Genomic DNA, 13,043 nt, shown 5'->3' on the forward strand with positions numbered 1-13,043 from the left:
GCCCAGGTATTCCGCCTGAGCTATCAGCGGGTCCAGCGAAGAAGAGCCCAACACCCTGTCAAGGCGGACGTGAAGGTCATGTACTGCCGCATAATATGAATAGAGTCGATCAGTGGGGTGTAAGGTACGCCATACATCATGCAAGGCCCATCGCGACAACCAGTCAGTAAGGCTCCTCGCGTTCGAGACTGCCTGTGTGCTACGGAGCGGAGGATAGGACCTGTCAAGGCGCGTGTCTAGTACTGCGTTAAAGTCCCCACCCAGTAACCAGGGAAGACCCACATACGGGGTTAAGGCCACCGAAAGTTGATCTAGAAACAACGGCTGGTCGACGTTCGGGGCATAGATGGATCCCAGAAGCATAGAGTGCCTGTTGAGCCTCCCCCGAACCAGTGTGTATCGCCCAGCAGGATCGATCACTACTTCGGAGCATGTAAAGGGTGTACCCGCCCGTACCCAAATTAACGTACCCCGGGCATGTGCAGAATATGTGGTCCCAAAAAGTTGCCCCCTCCACCGAGCGTGCAATTTATCCAATTCTGGCCGTGTCATATGTGTCTCCTGGAGAAGGGCTACTGCCACCCCATGCCGTTGCAAGTAGGCAAAAACAGAGTATCGGCGGGCCGGCGTGTGCATGCCTCTAATGTTCCATGTGACTATCGCAGTGTCAGCCATCAGTGTTGAGTGAGGACAACGCGAGGCCCACGGCCAGGAGCGGGCCAGCCAGGGGGAGAAAGGGGACCAAAATCACAAATGCCCAGACCGCCTGCTGCAATAACATGGTGCACAAAAGAACTACAGAACACTGCTGAGTGCAGGTAAGCAAAGTTAAGAGTAAAATTAACAAAAGGAATTCCATAACTGCAAGGGCAAACCCCTGAACGGGCATTCGTCCAAACGTGTAAACTCAATCGCCTGTGAACTACCAGGCCAGATATGTGCTAGTGGGTGCCAAAGGGCAATACTGTTGGTCCCGGTTTTCAAGAGCCCAGTGTTACCCCCGTCTAAGCCTCGTGTGCCCGCAGAGTTGCCAGCCGTGTCAATCACTCCCCAGAGGAGCGTGTGTGGGCATCGCCGCCACCCCGCACCCCCGCGACTGAAGCATATGTGGATCTCCCGCCCCACCCCGTGTGTAAGGGATCCCACACTGTCCCTCCAGCCCCCGTGTCAACAGTGGCACCCCAACCAGCCCGTTTGTGTTAGCATAAAGAGCCACAGTGCCGCAAACAAGGAGGCAACAAGGTCAGTGACCCCCCCCCCAAGAGCAGTCCGCAGCACTCAATCCACCACCGCATGGCATCTGCACTGAGCACTGTGCAATCAGACAAGAGTTCACCCCATAAGGTCAGCCGTCTGAGGCGTCACCACTGGTAACACTTGGTCCTCTGAAAGCATGATGGACGGAGAGGATGACCGGTCAGTCTCAGTGTCACTATGTGAGCGGACCACCACTTCCCCATGACTGCTCACAGATCACAGGGTGGCCACCGCCTCAAGAGCCTCCAGCCGTTCCATTCGCATCCTCTCCGGGCCGGGTCCGCGGGAGGACTCGGCCCCGCTCCACCGCGTCGGTCCCTCTGCCTCCGTCGTCTCAGTCGTTTCTCCCGTCGCCCCACGAGGCCCGGGCCTGGGGCCACCATGCTGACCCGTTTCCTCCAGCCAGTCCCAGACATCAGACGGGGCATCAAAAAATCGTGTCCCGTCCTTCGTGACCACCCTGAGGCGCGAGGGGAACAACAGCGAATATGGGATCTGCAATTCACGGAGCCGGCGCTTCACCTCCAGATAGTTACTCCTCCGCCTCTGAACTGTCACAGTATAGTCCGGAAACAGCATCACTGCGCCACCCCCTACCGTCAGGGCACACATTTATCTCGTATCCCGGAGGATCACGTCCCTGTCACGGTAGTTGAGGAGTCGAAACAGGAAGGGACGCGGCCGTGCCCCAGGGACAGGTCTCCGCATCGGCACTCTATGCGCCCGCTCCACCACAAACTGCGGGGAGAGCACCCCCGGGGGGAGTATGTCCCGCAACCATTCTTCAATGAACTGCTCCAGTTGTCGTCCCTCCTCACCTTCCAATAGACCCACTACGCGTATGTTCTGGCGCCGAGAGCGGCCCTCTGCATCCTCTGCACGGTCTTCTAGGGTATTAACGCGGTCCATCAGGTCCTGTAAAGTTGCAGAGTGGCTGCGCACTATCGGCTGTACATCCTGTAGCGCCTGACATTGACTGGCAACAGTGTCCACCAGTTTACGATGGTCAGCATGGAGTAAAGTGAAATCAACCGTGACTTTGTCGATCCGGGATTCCAATGAGGCTCTGGTTTGTTCTAGGGTGTTGCCTAGTCGGTCTACTGCCGCCAGCATGGCATCCATCTTGGCTTCCAAAGTCGACGCAGGCGGCGCCGCAGGCCCAGCAGAGCGTCCCGGCGCCGAGTCAGGGCCCTCCTCCCTCAGCCGGCTCTCATTTTGCTTGTTCCGAAGCCGCCCCATGGCCAGTTGCTGCGCTGACGGCATTCGGAAGGTCCAATGGCGTGTCGTGATCAGTGGGGACCCCGGGCACCACTAGACGCTGGCAGCAAGGAGCCAAGTCCCGTCACCACGAGTGGGGCCCCCCCCCCGCAGTCGGGCAAACGCTGAGGAGTAGGGCGCAAGGCAGCCTCACCGGCGGGGGGAGTTCGTCGCGGTCCGTGGTTCAACTGGCAGCCGGTTCTGGGATCATGTCCAAACCCCAATCCTCACACCGCCGAGTCCACGACGGCCGGGCCAGAACAACGCGCCCAGCAGCGGACAAGCGACCAGCTACCTCAGCTCCTCATGTTGGGACGGTCCGTCCGGTTACTCCCACGGCGCCGCACTCAGGGCCACATCACGCTCCCCGGGGTCACCCCCACCGTCGCAGCAGTCCCCCTCACTCCCGAGGGCAGCAGCCAGGTGCTCACCGGGTCCTCGCTCACAAAAGCACAGCCAGAATAGGGCCTCTCGCCAGCTCACTCACCGGGCCATCGGGCGCTGCAGGGTCTCACGTCTGTCACCATCGTCCCCGCCTGTAATGGCCGCCGCCATCATCCACCGCAGTAAGCGCCTCCAGCCTCAGCGCTCCCAGACAGGCAGGGCCACTGTGCAGCCGGTCACCAGCCCCTCCGGGTCCCGCCGTTGTGTGGGAGCTCCCCCGCGAGCCGTCAGCCAGCCAGCCGCTGATCACCAACGCGTCGCGCAGCCCAGCCTCCTCGTGGCAGGCCCCGGTGCAGGGTGATTGTCGCGGCCGGGCGCCGCCTCCAGCGCGTCCCGCACCTCCCGCTGGGCAAGTCGGAGGCCGTCTCCGCTCTCAAATTGGGCCCCACAGGGTCGCCGGGACCTCACAGGTGGAAGCAGGCAGCATCGGCAGTCCCTGGGCACATCCCGGTCAGGAGAAACAACGGAGAACGGCTCTGTAATGCGGGAGCCTCACATGAACGCAGCCATCTTGGCCGCGCTCCCTCTAGCGCCCCCAAGCTCTAAGAAAGCCTAATGCTAATCCTAAAATCAATTAAATTAGATTTGTGTTAATTAATAATATAAGTAAATTTACCCAAATGCAAACCCTACCACCAGCCCTAATTTAAGGTAAATTCTATTCAATTAATCTTAAACCAAAACAACTTTATTTCAACCCCAATCCTAACCATAAGCCAAAATTAAATTAAATTGAAATAAACTATCATAGATTTTAAATCAAAACAGTACTTAAAGTCTTTAACTCTAATTGTCACTTAAACTAAACTAAATTAAAACAATGCAAGGTGTTAAGTAACCTTACCCCAATTGTAAACTTAACCTTAGACCAGCTGCTTCTTTAAATTAGATTACATTATTTTCAGTTTACATAACTCAATAGAATTATACTAAACGTTGTGTTAATCTTAAATCTATAATAGATCAAAGTAAATTAATTTAAATGAATTTAAAATAAAGTAAGTGAATCTTGACCCAACCCTAATGCATAACATAGCTTATTTGTACATTAAGTTGAATTACAACTTAGGTAACCCTTCCGGTACTCTAGTCCTTCATGCATTGATTCAGTGCTGATACACCTGTAACGTCAAAGTGCCAGTCCTTTGCAGTAAGTTTGCCAAAGTTATAGTGTGTTGAAGTAATGTTGTCAAATAAATATAGATAACCCCCAACAAATGAAGTCTTCCCCCCCCCCACTACCTTTGCCTTAATTCTGAAATAATTTTACAAGCTTCTTATTACACTTAAAGGTTTTAGAAGACATTTAGCAACAGGATGTAAGTACTATGATGCCCGGCAAATGGGCAGGCTTCGGAAACACACAAACTCATTTGTCCCTTTAAAAACAGAAGTTACCCCATATACGCAAACCTTCTGATGAAAGAATATGATTGTCAGAATGCCGCATGACATAAATATTGGCCCCTCAATATCATTTATGAAAGTATTACCCATTGGAGTTAATAATAGAAAATCTACACATATTATAACAATATTTTTGTAAAAGCTATTTCTTACACAATATATTTGTCGGACAAGATTTCTGTGTAGGATATTGTGACACGCAACGGTGCAAACTGGTGACCCCCTTAGCAATAGAAGAATGACCCTTATTCACTGTTGGCTGGCTGTTGCTACATACTCCATTATTACACGCCAGAGCTGTTTAATAACAGGTGCATCGAACGAGTGACCGGCCCGTTCTAAACTTATCACTCAGTCCTGTGTAAATCCCCTGTAGTAACAGCCTGGCAGCCCCAACTCGACATGGGCATTTACTATCCCTCCAAGTCGAGTAGAGCACTTAGCAGGTTATTCTGCATATTCCCCAACCAGGTCTTAATTTCTAAACATCCTAAGTAGAGGACCCAATGTTTTTCTAAGTAGCCGACTGCTGAATGCTGGGTCTGCCAAATACCAAGGCTGCTTAGTCTCGATTTCACCTCATGCCTTTTTCTTCCACTACCCTACACTTCCTGCCTCTTCATCTCATGAATCTCGAGGCTGCCTGGTCTTAATTCCACCCCATGCCTCGTTATTCCACCCCCTACACTTCCTGTCTCTTTATCTCATGAACACCGAGGCTGCCTGGTCTCGATTCCACCGCATGCTTCGTTATTCCACACCCTACACTTCCTGTCTCTTTATCTCATGAACACCGAGGCTGCCTGGTCAAGATTCCACCCCATGCCTCGTTATTCCACACCCTACACTTCCTGTCTCTTTATCTCAGGAATACCGAAACTGCCTGGTCTTGATTCCACCTCCTGCCTCTTTCTTCCACCTCTTACATGTCCTCTATACCTCATGAATACCGAGGCTGCCTGGTCTTGATTCCACCTCATGCCTCTTTCTTCCTCCCCCTACACTTCCTGTCTCTTTATCTCATGAATACCGAAACTGCCTGGTCTTGATTCCACCTCCTGCCTCTTTCTTCCATCATCCCACACTCCCTGTCTTTTCACTCTTCCAGGATTTTTCATCCCTCTTTCTCCCTTTGCCATTGTTTTCTTGTCCTTCTCCACCAGAGAGTGTCTTTGGTCACTTTGCTTTTAGAGTAATGGCACCAGCTCACACAGCCTGTCTATCGAGACCTATCAGTCAGAGAAGACTTTATCTTTCACCTTAAGGTCCCTACAGACTCTTTGGACACTCTTGCTTAAACCTTCTGGGGCAGTGAACCTTGATTTGAGAAGAGCCAGTCAATATTTTTGATCATTGGTCCAGCTTGGCTCGATGCAACACAGGGCAGGGTGATAGCACCGTGACGCAAGGGTCTACAGTGGAGCAAGAACATTTACATTTCATCTAGCTGGTCTAAATGGAAGTGGTTGGGGAAGTAAGCCTACTATTTTCTAACATTATGTATGTTTACAAGTATTAAGCCATGTACACCTCTCTGGCTTAAGGAAACTTGAGGGGGCCCCCCCTGCTAAGTACATGGAGGAGTCCCCTCCGGACTCAATCAGGAGCTCTTCAGCCAGAGTATTGTGCTGAGGGGCCACCTGGACCGTGGGGCCCCCCCACATCACGGGGGCCTGTGTTACACCACTGGTACACATGCTAAGCTTCAAGGCGCTTTGAGTTGGTGCAAACACAGGAAGCTCAAACACTGGAATGCAGTCTTCAAAGAGCTAAAACATCAAAACTTTTCATAAATTAAAGTGTTTACTAGTGGAATGAAGATCAGAGGAGGAGAGTTCCAAAGCGTAGGTGCCGAAACGGAGAAACTCCCGCTTCCCAAGCGAGCTTCTTTATGTTTAGAGATTCTTGCATATGATAGAAAGGAATCTCATAGGGATTCCTCCATGGGGCGAGTTCTCTGTTCAACAAAACACTGGTATTTCACAGCATGGCTCGATGGGCAGTGCTTGGCCCTTTAAAGATGGATGCCCCTAACAGGGAGCTAATGAAGAGATGCCAGCAGAGGTTTGGGTGGCTGAAAATTAACGATTTCAGATACTATTTTAGTATCCTGATTTTGAATTGCTTGAGTGCAATTTAGTAACTATTTGGTAAGACCCAAATTTAATGAGTTAAGCAAAGTCCAAGCATATGATGGTTGACATGAAAACATGTTTCCTGAGTCATTGAGAAAAGGTGGAATTTTCTTAAACCAGCGAAGACTGATGGTACAAGCCAGCGCAAAGAATTATGTGATTTTGTGGCCGTAGCATTTTCCGCATTATTATGGATTTGTTCCATTGCTACATAATACATCCTCTGCTGCAAATTTCAGCATGTTGTTTCTAACTCAAATGGATCAAAAGTTACTAAAAAGGCAGCAACATGTGTTGCGGCGCAGTGGAAAGCCCTTTGCGAAAGTAAACCAATCACGTTTCTGTAACTAATTTCTGTATTTGCTGTGAAAGTGATACTAATGAGAGGAAGGCTTTGTCAGAGAGTGGTAACATGTAAAAACAAAAGCCAAACTAATGAGGTATTACTAACACAAAATCTGCTGTATGACGCCACACAATTTGCCTTTTCTTGCCGCACAATTTAGCCAGCCCTGCAGCATAATTTGGTCGTCTCCTGCTGCATAATTCCAGTCGCCCTGAAGTGAAGTCATCCAGGGCAGCAAGCAAAAGATGTTGCAGCAACTTAATGCAAGAATGAACCTTGCCTTATTAAAAATTAGAAGAGTGTGTGTATGCTTGTTGTCGGATTGCAACAACATATTACAAAACTAACAAAGAAAAGATTGTGCCACACATCCTCTCTGCATACTTGCTAGATTTGAGCTCTGCATTCAGCAACATTATAGGAAGCAAAACAAAGCCTTTTCGGCATTTCATTTGTTTTGGTGTTGTTTTGTTTGAAAAGTCTCTTTGTAGAGCAATACCATGTTTACCAGATTCTTATTGTGCATTGTGAACTCGCTTCGTGTGCCTAACACAAAGACCAGCGTGCATCAACTGGATGCCAGCTCACTTCCTTGTTAGTCAGAGTTGATGCCACCTGTGATATTTGGCACATATGGACTGCATCACAACTTCCTGTTCAGTTTCACAGTGTTTTTAAGAAGTGAATCTCATAGCAAATGATACCAAAATCTTCAATATCTGGTCTGGAGTAGTGTACTCTCGTAGCCACGTGTATATTCGCTGCTGTGGACAAATAAAGCTATAAGCTACTCCAAATCTGAAGGGTCAGATTAATTTAGTAGTTCCCCTGTAGAAGTGTATCTAAAACCTGTGGCTCTTTGCTCAATTTATTAGATAAATGATGCTGTACAATGTACCATTTGTCAAAATAAAATCCCAAACTGTACTGGTGGGACAAGCCCCTCAAACCTCTTCCGCAAGGGTCTGGGGGTCCCATCTTATGCGTGCTCAGGGCGATGCAGGGCTGGTTTGAGATGCTTTTTTACCACAGTTCCTGTTCCATCACTGGCATGATGTCCTCTTAGATTGATCTCATGATGAGGTAAACAAGCAGTGCGGATCTCTGAGGATCCTGGGAGCGCGCGTCAAGACTAGGGGTGGGCGGAATTTGCATAGTCGCGCTACGCAAAGCTCCGCGAAACGGTAAAAAATCTCTGCAAGCATGCAGAGTTCCGCGAACACCCGGAATTGCTTGTAGCTCCCGTTTGGGATGCTTTTTTCCGATTCGCGAACGCTGTTTGCGTGCTCATGGGGAAATATCTCGCGAACACACATTTTGAAAGCGCAAACAAGCAAAACATTCCGCGAAGTCGCGGATCGTGGAATTTTTGGCAATTCCGCGGAGCGCGGAATTACCCAAATTCCGCAAGCGGAATGGAATTTACCGCCCAGGCCTAGTCAGGACCACTCATGCTTTAAAGGGGTAATGCCTCCAAGTGATAGTTGCAGGGGTTATTACCAAACAACCGAGAGGAGCTAAAACCCATTTTTAACATAGACATTTTAGGATTCCAATGCACATTTGGTGAGAGATGATGGCCTATAGTCTTCTCCCAGATTATAAAATCTGACCAGCGGTCCGTCTGCGATTGTCTCTGGAAACTTCCCCAACAACCAAACCCTAGACCAACTGTCCAGTCCCTTCTACAGGAAACCCCCCAGTCTGGGATCATGGTTAATGTTGTAACTCTAGGCTCAGGGTTTGCATTACGATGTTTACTTATATTTTTAATGTAAATAAATGTAATTTATTTATTTCAGGATTAGCATTAGGGTTAAATTAAGGATTAGTATTAGGCTTTTCACATTTTTCATATTTATTTATATTTTTTATACATCTAAATCATAATTAACATACAGAAAAGAGGGGATCCGAGGATCTTGGGAACGCTTTTTATAGACGTGAAGCTTAGGGTCATGACTGGCTGGTATTGAAAGGCGGGTGCCTTGCCTCATTTGTGAATGTTCTGTCAGCCACCATCTATGGCTCTTCTTTGGTTGAGCGTGAAAGGGCGGAACCCCTCAAACCTCTTCTATCTCTTCTGCAGGTTTGCCGCTGTGGGGGTGGATCGCGCTAGTGTCCATGGTGGTTCTCTTCGCCCTGATCCTGTCGGTTGTATGTTATCTTAGAGTGCGGCGGAGACGTGTTGCAAAAGGTAACAACATTTTCAAAAGATCCTCTGGTGGTGGCCCATCCCATTCTACTACACTGCAGTGCATGCTGGGATCAGACCCGTAGATACAGCGACAGAGGGACAGAAATGTCAGGAACCCGATATAGAGAGATGGCAACAGGTGGGCACGAGAATTCTTGCCTATATGATCCAGGAACCCCTAACTTCTGAACTCATCAAACTCACCTGTCAAGTAGTCCTCAAGACCCTTCACCTGTGAGATTAACCTATACTTAGATGAAAGACTTGAACCTTTCATGCTCGACTGTCCATGGACCAGAGCTCGAGACCCCTAATCTGTGCGAATTACTTGTCCGCAGGTCAGAGTTCACTGCTGTAGATATGCAAGACTCACTTGTCCAGACATCAAAGTCCAAAACTCGAACTGTGAAAGCCACTTATTGAGGGATTGGGGTCTCAAGAGCTCTAACACTTGATAGTCACCGGTTTAAAGGTCCGGTGCTCCAGGCATGTAGCCTGTGTAACATACCATCGAGGAATTAAGGCCCCAAGATCGTTAACCCGTGACACTCGCCTGTCCAGCAATCATGGACCTCAAACCCCTAACCTGTGAGGAGCACCCATCTAGGGTGAAGGACCCAAGTGTCCTAATCTGTGAAACTCACCCGTGTAGACCTCAGGGTCTCAAACCCTTAACGTGTGGCCCTTGCCTGCCAAGGGTTCACGAGCTCCTGTCGCTTAACTGTGAGACCTTCCTGCCTGAGGTGTGAGACCATCAGACTCTTAGCCTGTGAAAGTTGCCTGTTTTAATCCTATTACACTTGCCCGTCCTGTCATCCTGAGCACAGACTTTTCACCTATAAGAATGTCTGTTTCTGTGATTTACTCATTGCTTGCCTCATACAAAACTCCTGCCTGATCTTCTAATGTAGCAATATCTAGCATGGAAGGGGGTGCTTAGAAGGTCCTGCTAGGCACTATATAGGCAACAACGGCAGGAGCGCAGCGTCCAGATGCAGACATCCTATAGGAAGAATCCCAACAGTCCCTTGGCTCTGAAAGCCTGTAGGGGTGGGGCAGTCAGTCCAATATATAGCTAACATGACCTGATGGACCACTCTAGCCACTAGCCAATCAGGAACTGCCTAAAGGCTCTTGCAGGCCTGCCTGAGAACAGTATATCAGGAACCTTGGTGAGTTGGTATGTGGGAAAGCGGGAAGTATAACATGTGGCTTTGTCTTTCTATATTTAGTAATTTATTAGAATAGTACTGGTAGAAAAGCAAATTGAAAAAACTGTGGGCAAAAACAATTTGGTCAAAAGTTATTTTTAGAGAAAACAATTTGTGGCCAAATTATATTAAAGCTACCAGACTAGTAGTAACTCAATGTGAGCATGTCCTTGTGGGTTATAACGTGGTGAACACTACTACGCCCACAATCTGTAGCACGTCCCTTGCTATAAGGCTGGATTTAGAACATGAATGAAATCCATTTTGAATAACAAATTAAATGTTTTCAAGCAAAACATTTTTAACAAGACGTACCACGCAATGTAAATGTTACATTTTGGATGGAAAGGTTACAATCAAAAACTTTTTTCAAAAGTATTCAGATTGGGCTGGGAAACTTTCACTGACATTGACTTTAGTGAATGTCTGTGTGGATGCATTAAATTCTTTAGAAGAAGGTATTTTACAATGATATCAAGGGCTAGGTAACAAGTAACCCCGGGCGGGTAACTCCGCTCCGCCAGCGGAGTTTGCGGATTTTTGCCTACTCCGCGCTCCGTTGCGAATGCGGAGTTTAGGCAAAAATCCGACTCCGTGGCAGAGCGGAATTAGCCAGTCCCTCCACCCTCCCAAATTAATTTTAAAAAAGAAGTAACTTACCTGCGTGGCTGCCTCCTCCTCTGCCTGCCCGCACTCTTCAAGACATACAACGTAGGAGTTTTTTCATAGAAGGACGGCGAGGAGCAGGAAGGAGAGCGGCCAGGCAGAGGAGGAGGCAGCCACGCAGGTAAGTGCCTTCTTTTTTTAAAATTAATTTGCGAAGGGGGATGGAGCGGGGCGGAGTCTCACGGAGTTTTTTTCAAACTCTTTGGAACTCTGCGTAGAGGCACTACGCCAGCTCCGCCCGCCCTTAGTAACAAGATGGATGGAAGCCATTGCCTTGATTGTAGGTGTAATCTTTTTTTTAAAAATGGGAAAATCATTCTGATCTGTAACTCATTGTCATTGTGTATTACCCCCAGATGATTCTTTCTACCTAAATGTGATATTCGGCAACAAAAGACAAATGGCAACCGAAAATCTCAACCGTCCTGAGAGATGCTCGCACAGCCATTATACCACCAATCGCCGACCAGGTGGCGCACGACAGCATATGGTCTCCTGGCGGAGAACCAAAAAGCCAACACCAGCACAAAGAAGTCCAGAGACACCAAGAAGTGCCATCAACCCAGGAGCTTCAAGTGGCACCCGAAAACACACAAACCAACAGGTGGACAGGCAAAGGCCCGGAGGCTTCGAGATACGGCGTTATCGAAGAGATGTCACAGCACATACTGTACAAGAAGCACCAACAGAGCCAAAGAGCAGGCCAACTTCAAGCCAAGCAGCTTCAAAGAAACAAACAGGACCTACCAGTAATCCATCTGTAAGACAGAAAATAACCCAAAAACAAATATTGCCAATGAGTAGGCCCAGATCAAGCCAGGCACCTGCACAAAAGCCAACAAGGCCAAAGAGTGAGCCAACCACAAGACTGATAACAGCATATAAACCATCAGTACCAATGTGCAAGCCAGTTTCAAGCCAAGTGGATCTAGAAAAACAAAGAATGCCAATCAGCAGCCCAACCTCAAGTCAAGTGACTGAAAAAGCACAATCCGCATCCAGAAGCTCCTCAAGCGCTATATATGCAAACAGTGCAGACCAACCACAAGCAAAGACAGTTAACGCATCAGCAGCAAAAGGTGTTGCGGGACAGGTTGTGGCACAAGCATCAAACAGTTATGTTAATGCACCAACAACATCCCCAAAAATGAATGCCAACAAGCAGCCCGCAAACCAAAAGAGTTGATCATATTCAGATTTGCAAAACGGTCAGTGATTAGCCAGCCAGCAACACAATTACACAGCGGGACATAAAAGAATGTGATTATACATGCCACCAATCACCAAGCCACGATTCTTGTAGAGCAGAGATACAGAACGACAAGGATGTGGCACGATTGACGTTGAACGGCAGAAAGAGAAGAATCAGCATGCCATGTAATAGCAGTGTCTTGTAGTGTTTTGAGGAAGAGTAGTGTGGTACTCAGAAGGATCCCAGTATTATTGATTTAGGGTCAGATGTACAAAGCCATTTAGCAATAACAACCCCACTGATTTGCTAAATCACAGGGTTTGCGACCGCAAAATGGCCTAGTGACGTACTAAAAGCATTTAGCGATTTGGTACTAGGGTAGAGAATCGCTGCATGGGTTTGGAAATGTATTCCAATCGCTGTTTGGAAGGGGCGTGTTTAGGGAGTTTCTTCCTAATAATGATTTGCAATGCAATGCATTCATGTTTTTTTGACTGAAGTCCATTACAATTATACCAACACCTGCCCGTTCGCACATCGAAAGGGGTTCCCTGTGCAGCCCTCTGGTTTGGGCGCAGGCATGATTCTGAGGAAGTTGTGATAGTATTGTACTCAATTTAACTCCTGCATTGTTTTTTTTTACTGATTAATATTTTGATTTGCCAATTCTACTTTGTGTATGAAATAAAATATTGACTACCCATACACCATGTACAACAAACTTTAAATTTATTCTTTGTGCTCCAATAATATGCAGGTGTTATTATTTAAAACTTAAGACTAAATCAATTCATTGACATTAGAACATGAAAAACTGAGACCTGTAGATCTCAAGAGCATTGTGCAGTATTTATTAAATAATGCAACTTAAAATTGATTTGTACGTTTAGTACTACTAGTAGCAGCTGCGGCCGTGTGCAGAAAGGCCATG

At 47.8% G+C, this 13,043-nt stretch overlaps 1 protein-coding gene across 1 annotated transcript in view; it reads left to right on the forward strand.

Moving 5' to 3' along the window:
* The window catches only part of TMIGD2 (transmembrane and immunoglobulin domain containing 2), a 28,661-nt gene extending 15,845 nt beyond the window's left edge, over positions 1-12,816 (forward strand). The window contains exons 4-5 of the mRNA XM_085638525.1: positions 8,936-9,043; positions 11,277-12,816. Coding sequence (XP_085494651.1) covers positions 8,936-9,043; positions 11,277-12,106 — 938 coding nt within the window. The 3' untranslated portion in view covers positions 12,107-12,816. The remainder of the gene's footprint in view (positions 1-8,935; positions 9,044-11,276) is intronic.
* Positions 12,817-13,043: the final 227 nt, after the last annotated feature.

Source organism: Triturus cristatus, chromosome 12 (assembly GCF_964204655.1).
Source record: "Triturus cristatus chromosome 12, aTriCri1.1, whole genome shotgun sequence".
NCBI classification, from domain to species: domain Eukaryota; kingdom Metazoa; phylum Chordata; class Amphibia; order Caudata; family Salamandridae; genus Triturus; species Triturus cristatus.